Source organism: Choristoneura fumiferana, chromosome Z (genome assembly GCF_025370935.1).
Source record: "Choristoneura fumiferana chromosome Z, NRCan_CFum_1, whole genome shotgun sequence".
Taxonomy (NCBI): Eukaryota; Metazoa; Arthropoda; class Insecta; order Lepidoptera; family Tortricidae; genus Choristoneura; species Choristoneura fumiferana.
In genome coordinates, this window is record NC_133472.1 from 4,660,706 (window position 1) to 4,673,247 (window position 12,542).

Sequence of the window (12,542 nt, forward strand, 5' to 3'; positions counted from 1 at the left end):
TAGCTTCTATATTTTTTGAAGAACTTTTTCTTAATATCGGGATAATTTGAAAACAACTCGTATATTGTATAAGTAAAAATAACCATGTTCTTCCACAGGCATGTCCTGCGAGACCAACATAAACGACTGCCTGTCCGCCCCTTGCCATCGTGGGGAGTGTATCGACGGTGACAATAGCTTTACCTGCAACTGTCATCCAGGGTACACCGGCCGCGTCTGCCAGACCCAAATCAATGAATGCGAGAGCAACCCCTGCCAGTTCGGAGGTGAGCATACAGAAAACCTGGTACAAACCTTCTGCTAAATCGTAAGACGTCCTCTGTTGGGTATACGCGTCCCCCAATGACTTCCAGTTGCTTTAGTTGGAAGCTGCGACCACCGTGAACCCGTGGCTTTAACCGGCTCACCCGTACATCTCGTTGGTGGACGTTCTTTTGCTATGCTATGCAGCATTAAGTCGAGAGAACAATTATTGATCAAATATTATGTACTTCAAGGAAGCAGCCTTCGCTAAACCCAGTAAATAGTTAGTACATAAAATAAATGGAGTTTCTTTGCACGATAGAATCCGGAATACGGAAATTCGTCGAAGAACTAAAGTCACTGACATAGCTGGAAAAATATGCAAGTTGAAGTGGCAATGGGCGGGCCATATCGCTCGAAGAACAGATAACCGTTGGGGGAGAAAAGTTCTCGAGTGGCGACCACGAACCGGAAGACGAGGCGTTGGCAGGTCTCCTACCAGGTGGACTGACGACATCGTGAGAGTTGCGGGAAACCGGTGGATGCAAGTGGCGAGTTGTCGTTCATTGTGGCGGTCTAAGGGGGAGGCCTTTGTTCAGCAGTGGACGTCTTCCGGCTGATGATGATGATGACATAAAATGTCCTCTGTTTAGTTTTATATAATTGGTTGATTCAGGTGGCAGTCTATATCAAAGAACCGCCTATTACTTTGCTCCTGTAGTACCACAATGTTATGCAAGTTTGTGGTATCGGAGAAACAAAGTGTACTTTTATTTAGAGTATTATTAATCGCTTTCTGCAGGTCACTGCGAAGATTTGATAGACGGCTATCAGTGTCGATGCAAGCCAGGAACTTCGGGCAGGAACTGCGAAATAAACGTGAACGAATGCTATTCCAATCCCTGCAGGAATGGGGCCACCTGCATCGATGGGATAAACAGGTCAGTCTCTATACTTCGATGTGTAAAATTCGAACTTCGTATATTGCCGTCCCGCTGATGCTTATGTTATTTAATACGAGAGTGAAAGGGACGGTACGAACTTCGCAGTAGCCCCCTGTGATCTTATAACCTATCCAAACTTAATATTATAAATGCGAAAGTGTGTGTGTTTGTATGTTTGTGTGTATGTTTGTCCGTCTTTCACGTCGAATCGGAGCGACGGCTCGACGTGATTTTTGGTATAGAGATAGTTTATGGGCCAGAGGGTGACATAGGTTACTTTTTATCCCGGAAAAATGCACAGTTCCCGAGGGAACAGTGCGCGATAACCGAATTCCACGCGGGCGAAGCCAAGAGCAAAAGCTAGTTAGTTAATATATCGAACATATCAATACTGATTACAGCAGAGGCCCTAATAGGTAGTTGGAAATACAGATTACGTTGTGAAATGTAATTAGAATTAAACTAACTATTAATTGCACTAAATTTCTCTACACTGATTTTGTTGGAAGCACTGTTGACAAGCCGTGGTGGCCTAGTGGTTTGACCTATCGCCTCTCAAGCAGAGGGTCGTGGGTTCAAACCCCGGCTCGTACCTCTGAGTTTTTCGAAATTCATGTGCGGAATTACATTTGAAATTTACCACGAGCTATGCGGTGAAGGAAAACATCGTGAGGAAACCTGCACAAACCTGCGAAGCAATTCAATGGTGTGTGTGAAGTTCCCAATCCGCACTGGGCCCGCGTGGGAACTATGGCCCAAGCCCTCTTGTTCTGAGAGGAGGCCTGTGCCCAGCAGTGGGACGTATATAGGCTGGGATGATGACTGTTGACACCTAAGGTATTGTCCGAGTGCTCGACACGCTAAAGTTTACACTAGTGGCCGTTAGAGGACACCCTGCTGTCATTTCTATTGCTAATGACTAGGGTCCGGAATTTTGCGTGCGGCTATTGACAGATTGTAGGGAGGGAGCACCGCTTTTTATCGATGTTATCAACAACTATTTTATGAAAGGGTAGGCAAACAAATAAATAAATAAATATCACGGGACAATTCACACCAATTAACCTAGTCCCAAAGTAAGCTTAGCAAAGCTTGTGTTATGGGTACTAAGCAACGGATAAATATAATTATATAGATAGATACATACTTAAATACATATTAAACACACAAGACCCGAGAACAAACATTCGTATTTTTCATACAAATATCTGCGTCGACACGGGAATCGAACCCGGGACCTCAAGCTTCGTAGTCAGGATCTCTAACCACTAGGCCATCTGGTCGTCAAACATGGAACAAACTAACCTAACCTAACGTTAAGTGGTCTCAGAGGGATCTTTTCTCAAGTTGTAAGACATAAAGGTATTCGTAATTATAGTGATTTCAATGAAATTTAAACGGATTAAACTTTCCAATATTTCGAACTTTTTTCACCATTGACCGCTGAAAAAAGTATCATCGGAGAGTGAGGTTTTATTTAATTTAAAAGACTATCGATTTGTCGATAACATCGATAAAAAGCTGTGCTCTCTCTACAATCTGTCAATAGCCGCACGCAAAATTCTGGGCCCTACTAATGACTTAGGACAGTGGTGACCAGTGACCACTCGTACGCTTACCTTACTTTAATCATTATCATGCATGTTTTGGGCGAGGGTTTAAATATGTTTTGTCAATAAATTGTAATATCACAAAATCGATCTTAACAGCTTTATATACTTCTCACCTTTATTATTACTAACATTTCTTTTCTTTTCTTTACACGCAGCAATTATTTCGAGTAAGTTATTTAAAATACATGGCATGTTTTAGATTAAACTGCTGAATCGATTGCGATTTAGTATGTGCATGATTTTGGACTGTAAAAACAGTTTTGATCGATTCACGATCAATTATTAGATAAATTGTATCGGTTGGATGATAAACTTTAATGAACTCCTAAAATAACTGAATCCAGCCTACATCTCGTAAAAATATGTCTAACATTTTAACTATAGTTTTCACTAGAAATGTCTCAACTATATGAATTCTTATTGAACACTATAGTTGACGTAATACATAATGTTTTTGATAGATTATTTTTTTCAAATTTACTCCATCCATAGAATGGATTAGGTTATGTCTATGTTTACTTTGTAACAATCCTGTAAAGTAAATTTCTAAAAAATCCCATTACATCAAAGGATCATTACGAGTATATCTTTTTAAATTTGATGTACAGATCGATTTAGAAGGGCTGACACGAATTCATTAAACAAAAGTATTCAATGTGTAGATAGTGGTGTGACAATTTTGTAACCAAATGACTGATGCATGTTACATACATATTTGTGTGAGGTGTATTCAAATAGAACACACAGACACTTTCATTCACTCATTCAACCCGTTCATGCCAGCTCTTGTGAGTCGGTCTTTGATAGGGTAAATCGTCACTTACTTGCCACTGTTTAATAACTGGACACCTTATACTAAAATGAATTCTGGTCGCCTATAAATAGAATTCATTTTTAGTATAAGGTGGCCAGTAATTGACGATTTACCCTACGTATCCGTCGTACACGGTACGATTCGTCTGTACGATCTGTCACTTCAGAACGATCGAAACGAGGCATCGATAGTGTATGTCAAGTACGTTAACAATTTACTTCATCGAAGACGATATCGGAGATCGTAACAAAATCCCATGCAATCATCAATATCGTAACGATCAATCGTCACAATTTTCATCATATCGACCGTACAGACGAATCGTACCGTATATGGGGCCCTTTACGTCTCCTTAATCCTCCCAATGTCTCCAGGTACACATGCGAGTGCATACCGGGCTTCACCGGCCAACATTGCGAGACCAACATCAACGAGTGCCTGTCCAACCCTTGCGCTAACGGTGGAAAGTGTATTGACCGCATCAACGGTTTCAGATGCGAATGTCCCAGGGGCTATTACGACGCCAGGTATAACTTCACGTTTGTCAGATTGTCAGATTTTCATATGTCAGTTTTGTATGCCAGGATTTCTTAAAGCCCACAGACGCTGCGTAAAATTCTAACAATCAGAATGCACCGTTTGACTTGTACCGTTTATCGTATCGTACAATTTTGTAAGATTTTTTTAAAACTGGAATAGCATCAAAATTCAAATAGATGAGTCTAAACAGTGTAGGGCGTCCTGAGGCACGGTGGACGGACGACCTTAAGAGGGTTGCTGGCGGCGGATGGATGCGAGGGGCTTGTAGACAGAGTGTTGTGGCGCGCCATGGAAGAGGCCTATGTCCAGCAGTGGACTGCTGTAGGAATTAGGACTATAATTAAACCCACAACTGCTCTAGCGAAATAAAGATTGTGAACTATAATGTGTGTGACGTAAATCGGACCGTACGAACGGTGCAGTCTGATCGTAGGATTTTGTGGGCCCTATTATGAGAAGATGATGCCATAATTTTACAGTGCTTTACTGGAATATAATTGTTTTTAAGTCATTCAAAATTTGATTTTATTTCAGGTGCTTATCCGATGTTGACGAATGCGCTTCGAATCCTTGTATCAACGGTGGCTCGTGTGAAGACGGCGTCAATCAGTTCATATGCCACTGCCTGCCTGGATACGGAGGTAAACAAACAATTACATTTAAACTGAAGGGATCTTCATTACTATTTAATCGTTTATTAGCAAACGCAAAACAACTTTGTCGAAAACACAAGGATACCGCCGATTTAGTTAAGTCCTTTACTTTTTACGGCTTAGAGATACTTCAGAATCGCTCTGTCTAGTCGTTTCCTCATGACTGTGTTCACCAACGGGTGGAATACACTTGAAATGCATTAATTGCTTCCATCAGCTTCTGTCCATCGCCCTGACGATGGAGCTAAGCCACGGAGACTTGGAGTCTCTAATTTACTTTCGAATATAGTCAATGAATGTCTATGAGTTCAATAAATAGTTAAAACGATACCACACAAGAAACGTGACTTTAGTACAAGCAGTCATGGCAGTGGAAGGAACTGTAGTGACAGTGATCTAAAGTTTGCTGTTATGGGGCAACCGGCAGTTTACCGAGTGAATTTACTGTTCATTGCGCGCTTAAAACACTCATGGTGCGATGTTTAATTGACGATACACGCAATGTATTAGAGAACCGCTCGCTGGTGGCACATTGTTTCGAAACAGCAGCTAATTGTTGGTGCTTGCAGGTCAAAGATGCGAACGGGACATAGACGAATGCAGCTCGAATCCTTGTCAGCATGGTGGAACATGCCATGATCGTCTGAATGCTTACAAGTGCGATTGCATTCTGGGATTTACTGGTAAGCTTATTATAATTATTAAGTTACTATTAATATTATTTTAATCGTGTTCATAGCCTATGCAATGTGGCTGAAAAGTTGAAGTAATTTTAGCAATATATGTATGATCGAGGTTAAGTCTTGGATGTATTTATAACTATGGGATGTCATATTCAGTGTCTCATGGTTAGTAACGGCATTTACTTTGCTTCTCACTCGTAGTCTGAGTAAAAAAGGTATTATATTCCATAGCAAGTAGTTTCAGCTGTTATCTTTGGTCTTTGGTCCCACAACTACTTTTAAGCTTACATAAGTAATATTATGGTTTTCTACCATTTCTTAGAACTAGAACTCTCTTGCCCAACTTCTTGACCATCTGGACTACGGCCTCTTTAAGGTCACATATAGGCCCATTATTTAATCTCTTTATCTTTCCTTTTCCTAGGTGTCAACTGCGAGACGAACATAGACGATTGCGCTGGCAACCCATGCCTGCACGGCGGCTCGTGCATTGATCTCGTGAACGGCTACCGCTGCGTATGCGCTCCTCCACATTCCGGCCGCAACTGCGAGGATACTCTCGACCCTTGTACTCCCAACCAGTAAGTACATTATGCTCCAGGGAGTTGGGAACGTGCAGCCGGGTTTTATAGCCGCTGCGAGACTGGCATAGTCTGGGCCCATTCCTTCCCAATCGTACATAATGGGTTATTCTCTTCTGCACGCCCTAATCTCCTATAAAGCATCTCAAATAAAATTATCAAAATTTAATACAAGTAATCAAAAGCAAGGATATAGCCAGCGTCTTTGGCCCTTCAGGTTAGTTAACACCCCTCCCCCCCAAGTCAAAAGCAACACCATGATAGCCTGATTTTAGTGGCATGTGGGAAACTGGTGTAAATGGTGTAAAAACTGAAACAGATTCATTTGGGTAAATAAAATAAATTGTATGGCTTTTTAGGCACCTGGCGCTTATAGCCTTGTGCTGTTTCTGGTAAATAGTTATGTGGTCGTGACACCCTTTTTAAGAGAGATATTAGAAACCTTAGAAAGACAGTTCAGCTTGGACTCCGATATAAATTACACGCGTTTCCAACAGGTGTCGTCACGGTGGTCGCTGCGTAGCCGAAGCATCTTATGCCGAGTTCAACTGCCAATGCCCAGCGGGTTGGACCGGAGCCCTCTGCGAACGCGACGTCGACGAGTGTGCAGTGACAGCGCCCTGCCACAACGAAGCAACCTGCCTGAACACTGGCGGATCATACAAGTGTCTGTGCGCGAGAGGTTACGAGGGAAAGGACTGCGCTATCAATACTGACGATTGTGCTTCATGTAAGTATAAAAGCCTCAAAGAGTCCACTAAAATCTGGTTGTGCATTTTTATGTTATTGACTTTTATATGCTCTTGCCAATTGGCAATTACCCATCATACCAATTGAGAGTTGCGTGGTCAAACCCGAATTTTAAAGCCATTTAAACACATGCATCTGCGGCACCAGCCCAGCTGCGAATGTGTTAGTAGAAAGAGTAAACCGACCATTAACCATGTCTATCCCCCAACAGTCCCCTGCCAGAACGGCGCGACTTGCCTCGACAGCATCGGCGACTACAACTGCCTCTGTGCCAGCGGCTTCGCCGGCAAGCACTGCGAGGTCGACATCGACGAGTGCCAATCAATGCCGTGCATGAACGGAGCCACTTGCAACCAGGTTAGTTGGCCATCGGCATCATTATCAAAACCTTCCTGGACTCAGGCTTCCCGAAAGAACCCCGTGTATATCTTTTATTAGAGTTACTTTCTGATTAATTTGGTTGCAAAACTTACCCAACTTTACCTTCCAGTATGTGGCGTCCTACACATGCACTTGCCCGTTGGGTTTCTCCGGCATCAACTGTCAGACCAACGACGAAGATTGCACCGAATCCAGCTGCATGAACGGAGGCACTTGCATAGACGGCATCAACTCGTACAACTGCAGCTGTCCTCCTGGGTAAGTTTTTTGATATAAATATTTTATTCTCAAGTTATCCTTGACTTTAGTACGAATATATTCGCGATATCGGCTATTGAAAGTTGTTATATGGCTAAGAACGTTGATGTTGTAGACGGACATGATAAATACATACCGTTGAAAAACTGATTCGCGTTCGAGTCTAATTTAGTTTATTTTTCTGCAGCTACACCGGCTCAAACTGTCAATTCCGTATCAACATGTGTGACAGTGGGCCTTGCGACAACGGCGCGACCTGTCACGATCACGTCACTTATTACACCTGTCATTGCCCGTACGGATACACTGGCAAACACTGCGACACATTCGTTAATTGGTAAGTTGGGTTGACACATTTGTACAGTCACCAGCACCAATATCTGACACAACAAGCGTGCATAAATATCTGATACGACTCTATTTCTAGGGCCGGAAGGACGTGTCAGATATTTTTGCATGCTCCGCTGTGGCAGATATTAATGCTGGTGACTGTACCAAGGGAAGTTGAAGTAGTCCAAGAGCGGATAATATTATTGTACAATACATACAATTTAGTTTAGGTAACAATCGGTCTATTATTTACCGAAACAGGCTGTAGGTGTGTTGCTATAATTATATGAAATATTATGGCTCTGCTCATACATAAGGTTTTAATTAAATAGAAAACCTTAAATATCCCACCTGTCTTTTTTATTACGCCTCGCCGATTTTAGATGAAAATATCTTTAACATATATTGATGATTTATACGTCGTTCGTGTTATTATCCAGTTTTGTATGACGTTAAATTATTTAGCAGAATGAAGGTGCTCCATACATATTCCTTATTTCTCTCCGACTTCAAAAAAGGAGGTTTTATGTTCAACTGTATGTTTTTTATGTTTATCGATTACTCCGTCAACTGTGGATTGATTTTCAAAAATATTTTAAAGTATGTTCGTTTACTTTATCGATGTTTCTATCTCAGGTGCGATGGCAATCCCTGCGAGAACGGAGCCACGTGCTCGCAGAAGGGGCCGCAGTACACTTGCTCCTGCGCACCCGGCTGGTCGGGGAAGCTATGCGACGTCGAAATGGTGTCGTGCAAGGATGCATCCATCAGAAAAGGTAATTTTCAGCTATGACTAAAAAAATCTTCTTTCTTTCAATAAAGGCTGAAATATGATATTACTCATGTCTGTATTCCCACGGACACCTATTTTGGAAAAAAAAACAAATTTTAATTAAAAGAAAAATCCATGAAGTTATCCAAATGCTTCACAAATTTTTACGAGAATCAGTTGAGAAATACGTCCTGTAGAGGTCAAGAGGAGCTCAAAGGAGAGATGTGTGGAAGATACTCCAACGAAAAGAGTTTTAACTCTTAAGTTAAAGAAGAGAGAAGAAGAGAGCAGCCCGGACAAACATACAAATGTCGTAATTAACATTTTGATTCATAAATTCCAATAAAAACCTTGACAGCAGCTTTCAATCAGATTAGGTAACATAAATATCTACTGAAGTATTCTGGGTTAATTTAATAACATCTTGAATACGTACTTATTATGTTTGTTGTTCTCAGGCGTCAAGCTAAAGCAGCTTTGCAACAACGGCACTTGCGAGGACATTGGCAACTCCCACCGCTGCCACTGCCTCGACGGCTACACCGGGTCCTACTGCCAGAAGGAGATCAACGAGTGCGACTCCGCCCCGTGCCAAAACGGCGCCGTCTGCAAAGACCTAGTGGGAACCTACCAGTGTCAATGCGCCAAAGGCTTCCAAGGGCAAAACTGCGAGCTCAACGTAAACGACTGTCTTCCAAACCCTTGCCAAAACGGAGGAACCTGCCACGATCTAATAGACAACTTCTCGTGCTCCTGCCCCTTTGGAACGCTTGGGAAAATCTGCGAGATCAACGTCAACGATTGTAAGCAGGACGCGTGCCATAACAACGGGACTTGCATCGACAAGGTCGGCGGCTTCGAGTGCAAATGCCCGCCAGGGTTCGTCGGCCCGCGATGCGAAGGCGACATCAACGAATGCTTGTCCGATCCCTGCGCCAACCCCGGAACGCAGGATTGCGTTCAGCTCGTCAACGACTACCACTGCAATTGCAAACCCGGCTACATGGGTAGACACTGCGACGCCAAAGTCAACTTCTGCGCCAACTCCCCGTGCCAGAACGGAGGCATCTGCACCGCTATTCAAGGAGGGCACGAGTGTCTATGCAACGATGGCTTTTATGGAAAGAACTGCGAATATTCCGGCTACGCCTGCGATTCCAATCCTTGTCAAAACGGTGGTTACTGTCGCACGTCTGAGATAGGCGGCTACGTGTGCGACTGCCCGTCAGGTCTCTCCGGTATCAACTGCGAGGTTGATTCTATGAACGAGTGCCTCAGCAACCCATGCAAACATCCAGAAGCGAGATGCATCGACAAACCTGGCGACTACCTCTGCTACTGCCCTCGCCAATGGACCGGCAAAAACTGCGACATCCACGATCCACACGCCAGAGGCGGCTACGGCAGTCCCGTAAGCGGCATCTACAATAAGAACTCGGGTCTCAGCTTGCAGGAGTTGGACTTAGCCTTCCAGAAGGAACAGTGTGTGAAGATGGGCTGCAAAGAAAAGCAAGGAGACCACCATTGTGATGAGGAATGTAACACTTACGCCTGTGATTTCGACGGTAACGACTGCTCTCTGGGCATCAACCCTTGGGCGAATTGCACAGCGCCTATCAAATGCTGGGAGGTGTTCATGAACGGTGAATGCAACGAGGTCTGCAACACCCAAGCGTGTCTTTTCGACGGCCGAGACTGCGAGAAATCCCTGCAAAGATGCAATCCAATTTACGATGCTTATTGTCAGAAGCATTACGCGAACGGCCACTGCGACTATGGGTGCAACAACGCAGAATGCAACTGGGACGGGCTGGATTGCGAGATGGAGCCGCCTCATATCGCTGATGGCGTCATGTCAGTTATTCTCCTCATGGACATGCGAACGTTCAAGGAGAATTCCGTCGCCTTCCTAAGGGACTTGGGTCACCAACTAAGGACTACGGTCCTGATAAAGAAAGATCACCTCGGTAACGACATGGTGCGGCCCTGGTCGGGGACAAAGGACATCGGCTTGCAAGATACTGAATTTGGGAAGAAACATCACATCGTGTTTACAGAGAGAGGCCAAAGCGGCGTTCAGGTGTTCTTGGAGATCGACAACAGAAAATGCACGACCATGTCTGGTTCCGAGTGCTTCTTCTCAGCTCGAGAAGCTGCCGAGTTCCTTGCTGCTACAGCGTCCAAGCATTCTTTGTCTCCGGACTTTCCTATATTCCAAGTGAAAGGTGTTCCAAACGGACCACCACCAGGTGAAACGCAAACGAATTCAAAATATGTATTCATTGGGGTCATATTAGTCTTGCTGGCTGGCTTGCTTATCGGCGTGTTGGTGACTGCGCAGAGGAAGCGAGCTGGTGGCATCACGTGGTTCCCGGAAGGCTTCATTCGCAATAATTCTTCAACGAGACGCCGCTCGCGCCGCCGTGGTCCAGACGGTCAGGAGATGCGAAACCTAAAGCAGGGCTCCATGGGTTGTATTGACGTAGATATCACCGGGGGTCACATGGGTCCTCCGCACTGGTCTGATGATGATGACGATGGCTTGGCACCTCCGAGAGCCAAGCGGTCGCGAGGGCCAGGAGATTCCAACGGCGCGCCAGGAGGTTACGCGTCAGATCATACTGCAATCACGGATTACGAAGAAGCCGGCCATGATTCGAGGGTATGGACCCAGCAGCATCTGGATGCAGCTGATATTAGAGTACCTCCAAGCATGATGACACCACCGGCTATCGTAAGTACCTTTTAATATTTACTTAATCACAGTGTAAAGTTTTAACAAATGTATAAAGATTAAATTCAGGTTTTAATATTAAAAAATCATAAACATGTACAGTTCTAATTAGTTATTATGGAATTAGCCATGTTGTTTGATTGCCTCGCATTGGAAGTGAAAAGCAGCTCGTATAACTTGTTCATAAAACCCATTTTACCGTTCGACATAGCTATACCCTCACCTGCGGCTCGGGTAGATATAAACCTGTCGTACCATGTACTGTTTCCAGCGTTTGCCAATTCGTTTCTAACCAGTTTCATAATTCCAGCACGATGGTCACGTCGACGTGGATGCGAGAGGGCCTCTCGGCATGACACCCCTCATGGTAGCAGCAGTGCGGGGAGGCGGCTTGGACACAGGGTCGGACGCTGAAGACGAGCAGACAGCCCACATCATATCCGAACTGGTGGCGCAGGGAGCTCAGCTCAACGCTGCTATGGACAAAACTGGAGAGACTAGCCTGCATCTAGCGGCCAGGTGAGAGGAGAGGGATCTTCTTCTTATTGTTGTTCTTTAGTGATCTCAAAATTAAACATTAGGGCGCGGCCACATGAAATCGCTTGACGCTCGTTCCCAATGTTATATCTGGTCACGTGACATATAGCGATAAAACTGAAAATGTTGAGCTTTATCGCTGGAAAAAATAAACCTCTTAAATTTCGGCAGAAACACTGTTATTTTTTTTTCATTCACATCAATTTCTTTTATTTGTACCACTGCCACGACTGCTACTAAATGAGATTAAGAAATCAGCTTCCAAGGCCTAGCCGGCCATATTGGAGCCCACAATAGGCGTCTTAATTCATAGAGGATAGTTTTGCGGGGTCGCCGTCATCGAAACCGATGAGGAGGACTATATACATTCCTGCAAGAAGCCATCTTGTCACCGCTAGTCTGCTACCCGACGCGGCGACTTGACGCTACTTTTTTGAGTCGCGGGAAATTCAAGATCACCTTCAAAATGGGGTCACATGACCAGATTTATCGCTGCAATCGAGCGACGAGCGACTGCATGTGGCCACACCTTTATAGCTTATTTATAAAAAATTGGTCGCAGCTGTTGCTTATATTTTTTAAGTCAACCAGGAATTTGGAAAGACCATTATAGCCAAAAATGTGCGGCCCACATTGAATTACACATTGACCTATGAGACCATATTTTGTGGGTAGTTTTGTTTTGTTTGAGAAAAAATATACGTGGGTA

The 12,542-nt window shown here is 44.0% G+C and overlaps 1 protein-coding gene across 1 annotated transcript in view; it reads left to right on the forward strand.

Moving 5' to 3' along the window:
* The window catches only part of LOC141440621 (uncharacterized), a 48,707-nt gene that overhangs the window by 18,328 nt on the left and 17,837 nt on the right, over positions 1-12,542 (forward strand). The window contains 13 exon segments of the mRNA XM_074105149.1: positions 99-266; positions 1,046-1,184; positions 3,989-4,141; positions 4,689-4,795; positions 5,377-5,490; positions 5,915-6,071; positions 6,569-6,801; positions 7,033-7,178; positions 7,312-7,460; positions 7,648-7,797; positions 8,427-8,566; positions 9,021-11,296; positions 11,607-11,815. Of these exon segments, the coding sequence (XP_073961250.1) occupies positions 99-266; positions 1,046-1,184; positions 3,989-4,141; positions 4,689-4,795; positions 5,377-5,490; positions 5,915-6,071; positions 6,569-6,801; positions 7,033-7,178; positions 7,312-7,460; positions 7,648-7,797; positions 8,427-8,566; positions 9,021-11,296; positions 11,607-11,815 (4,141 nt within the window).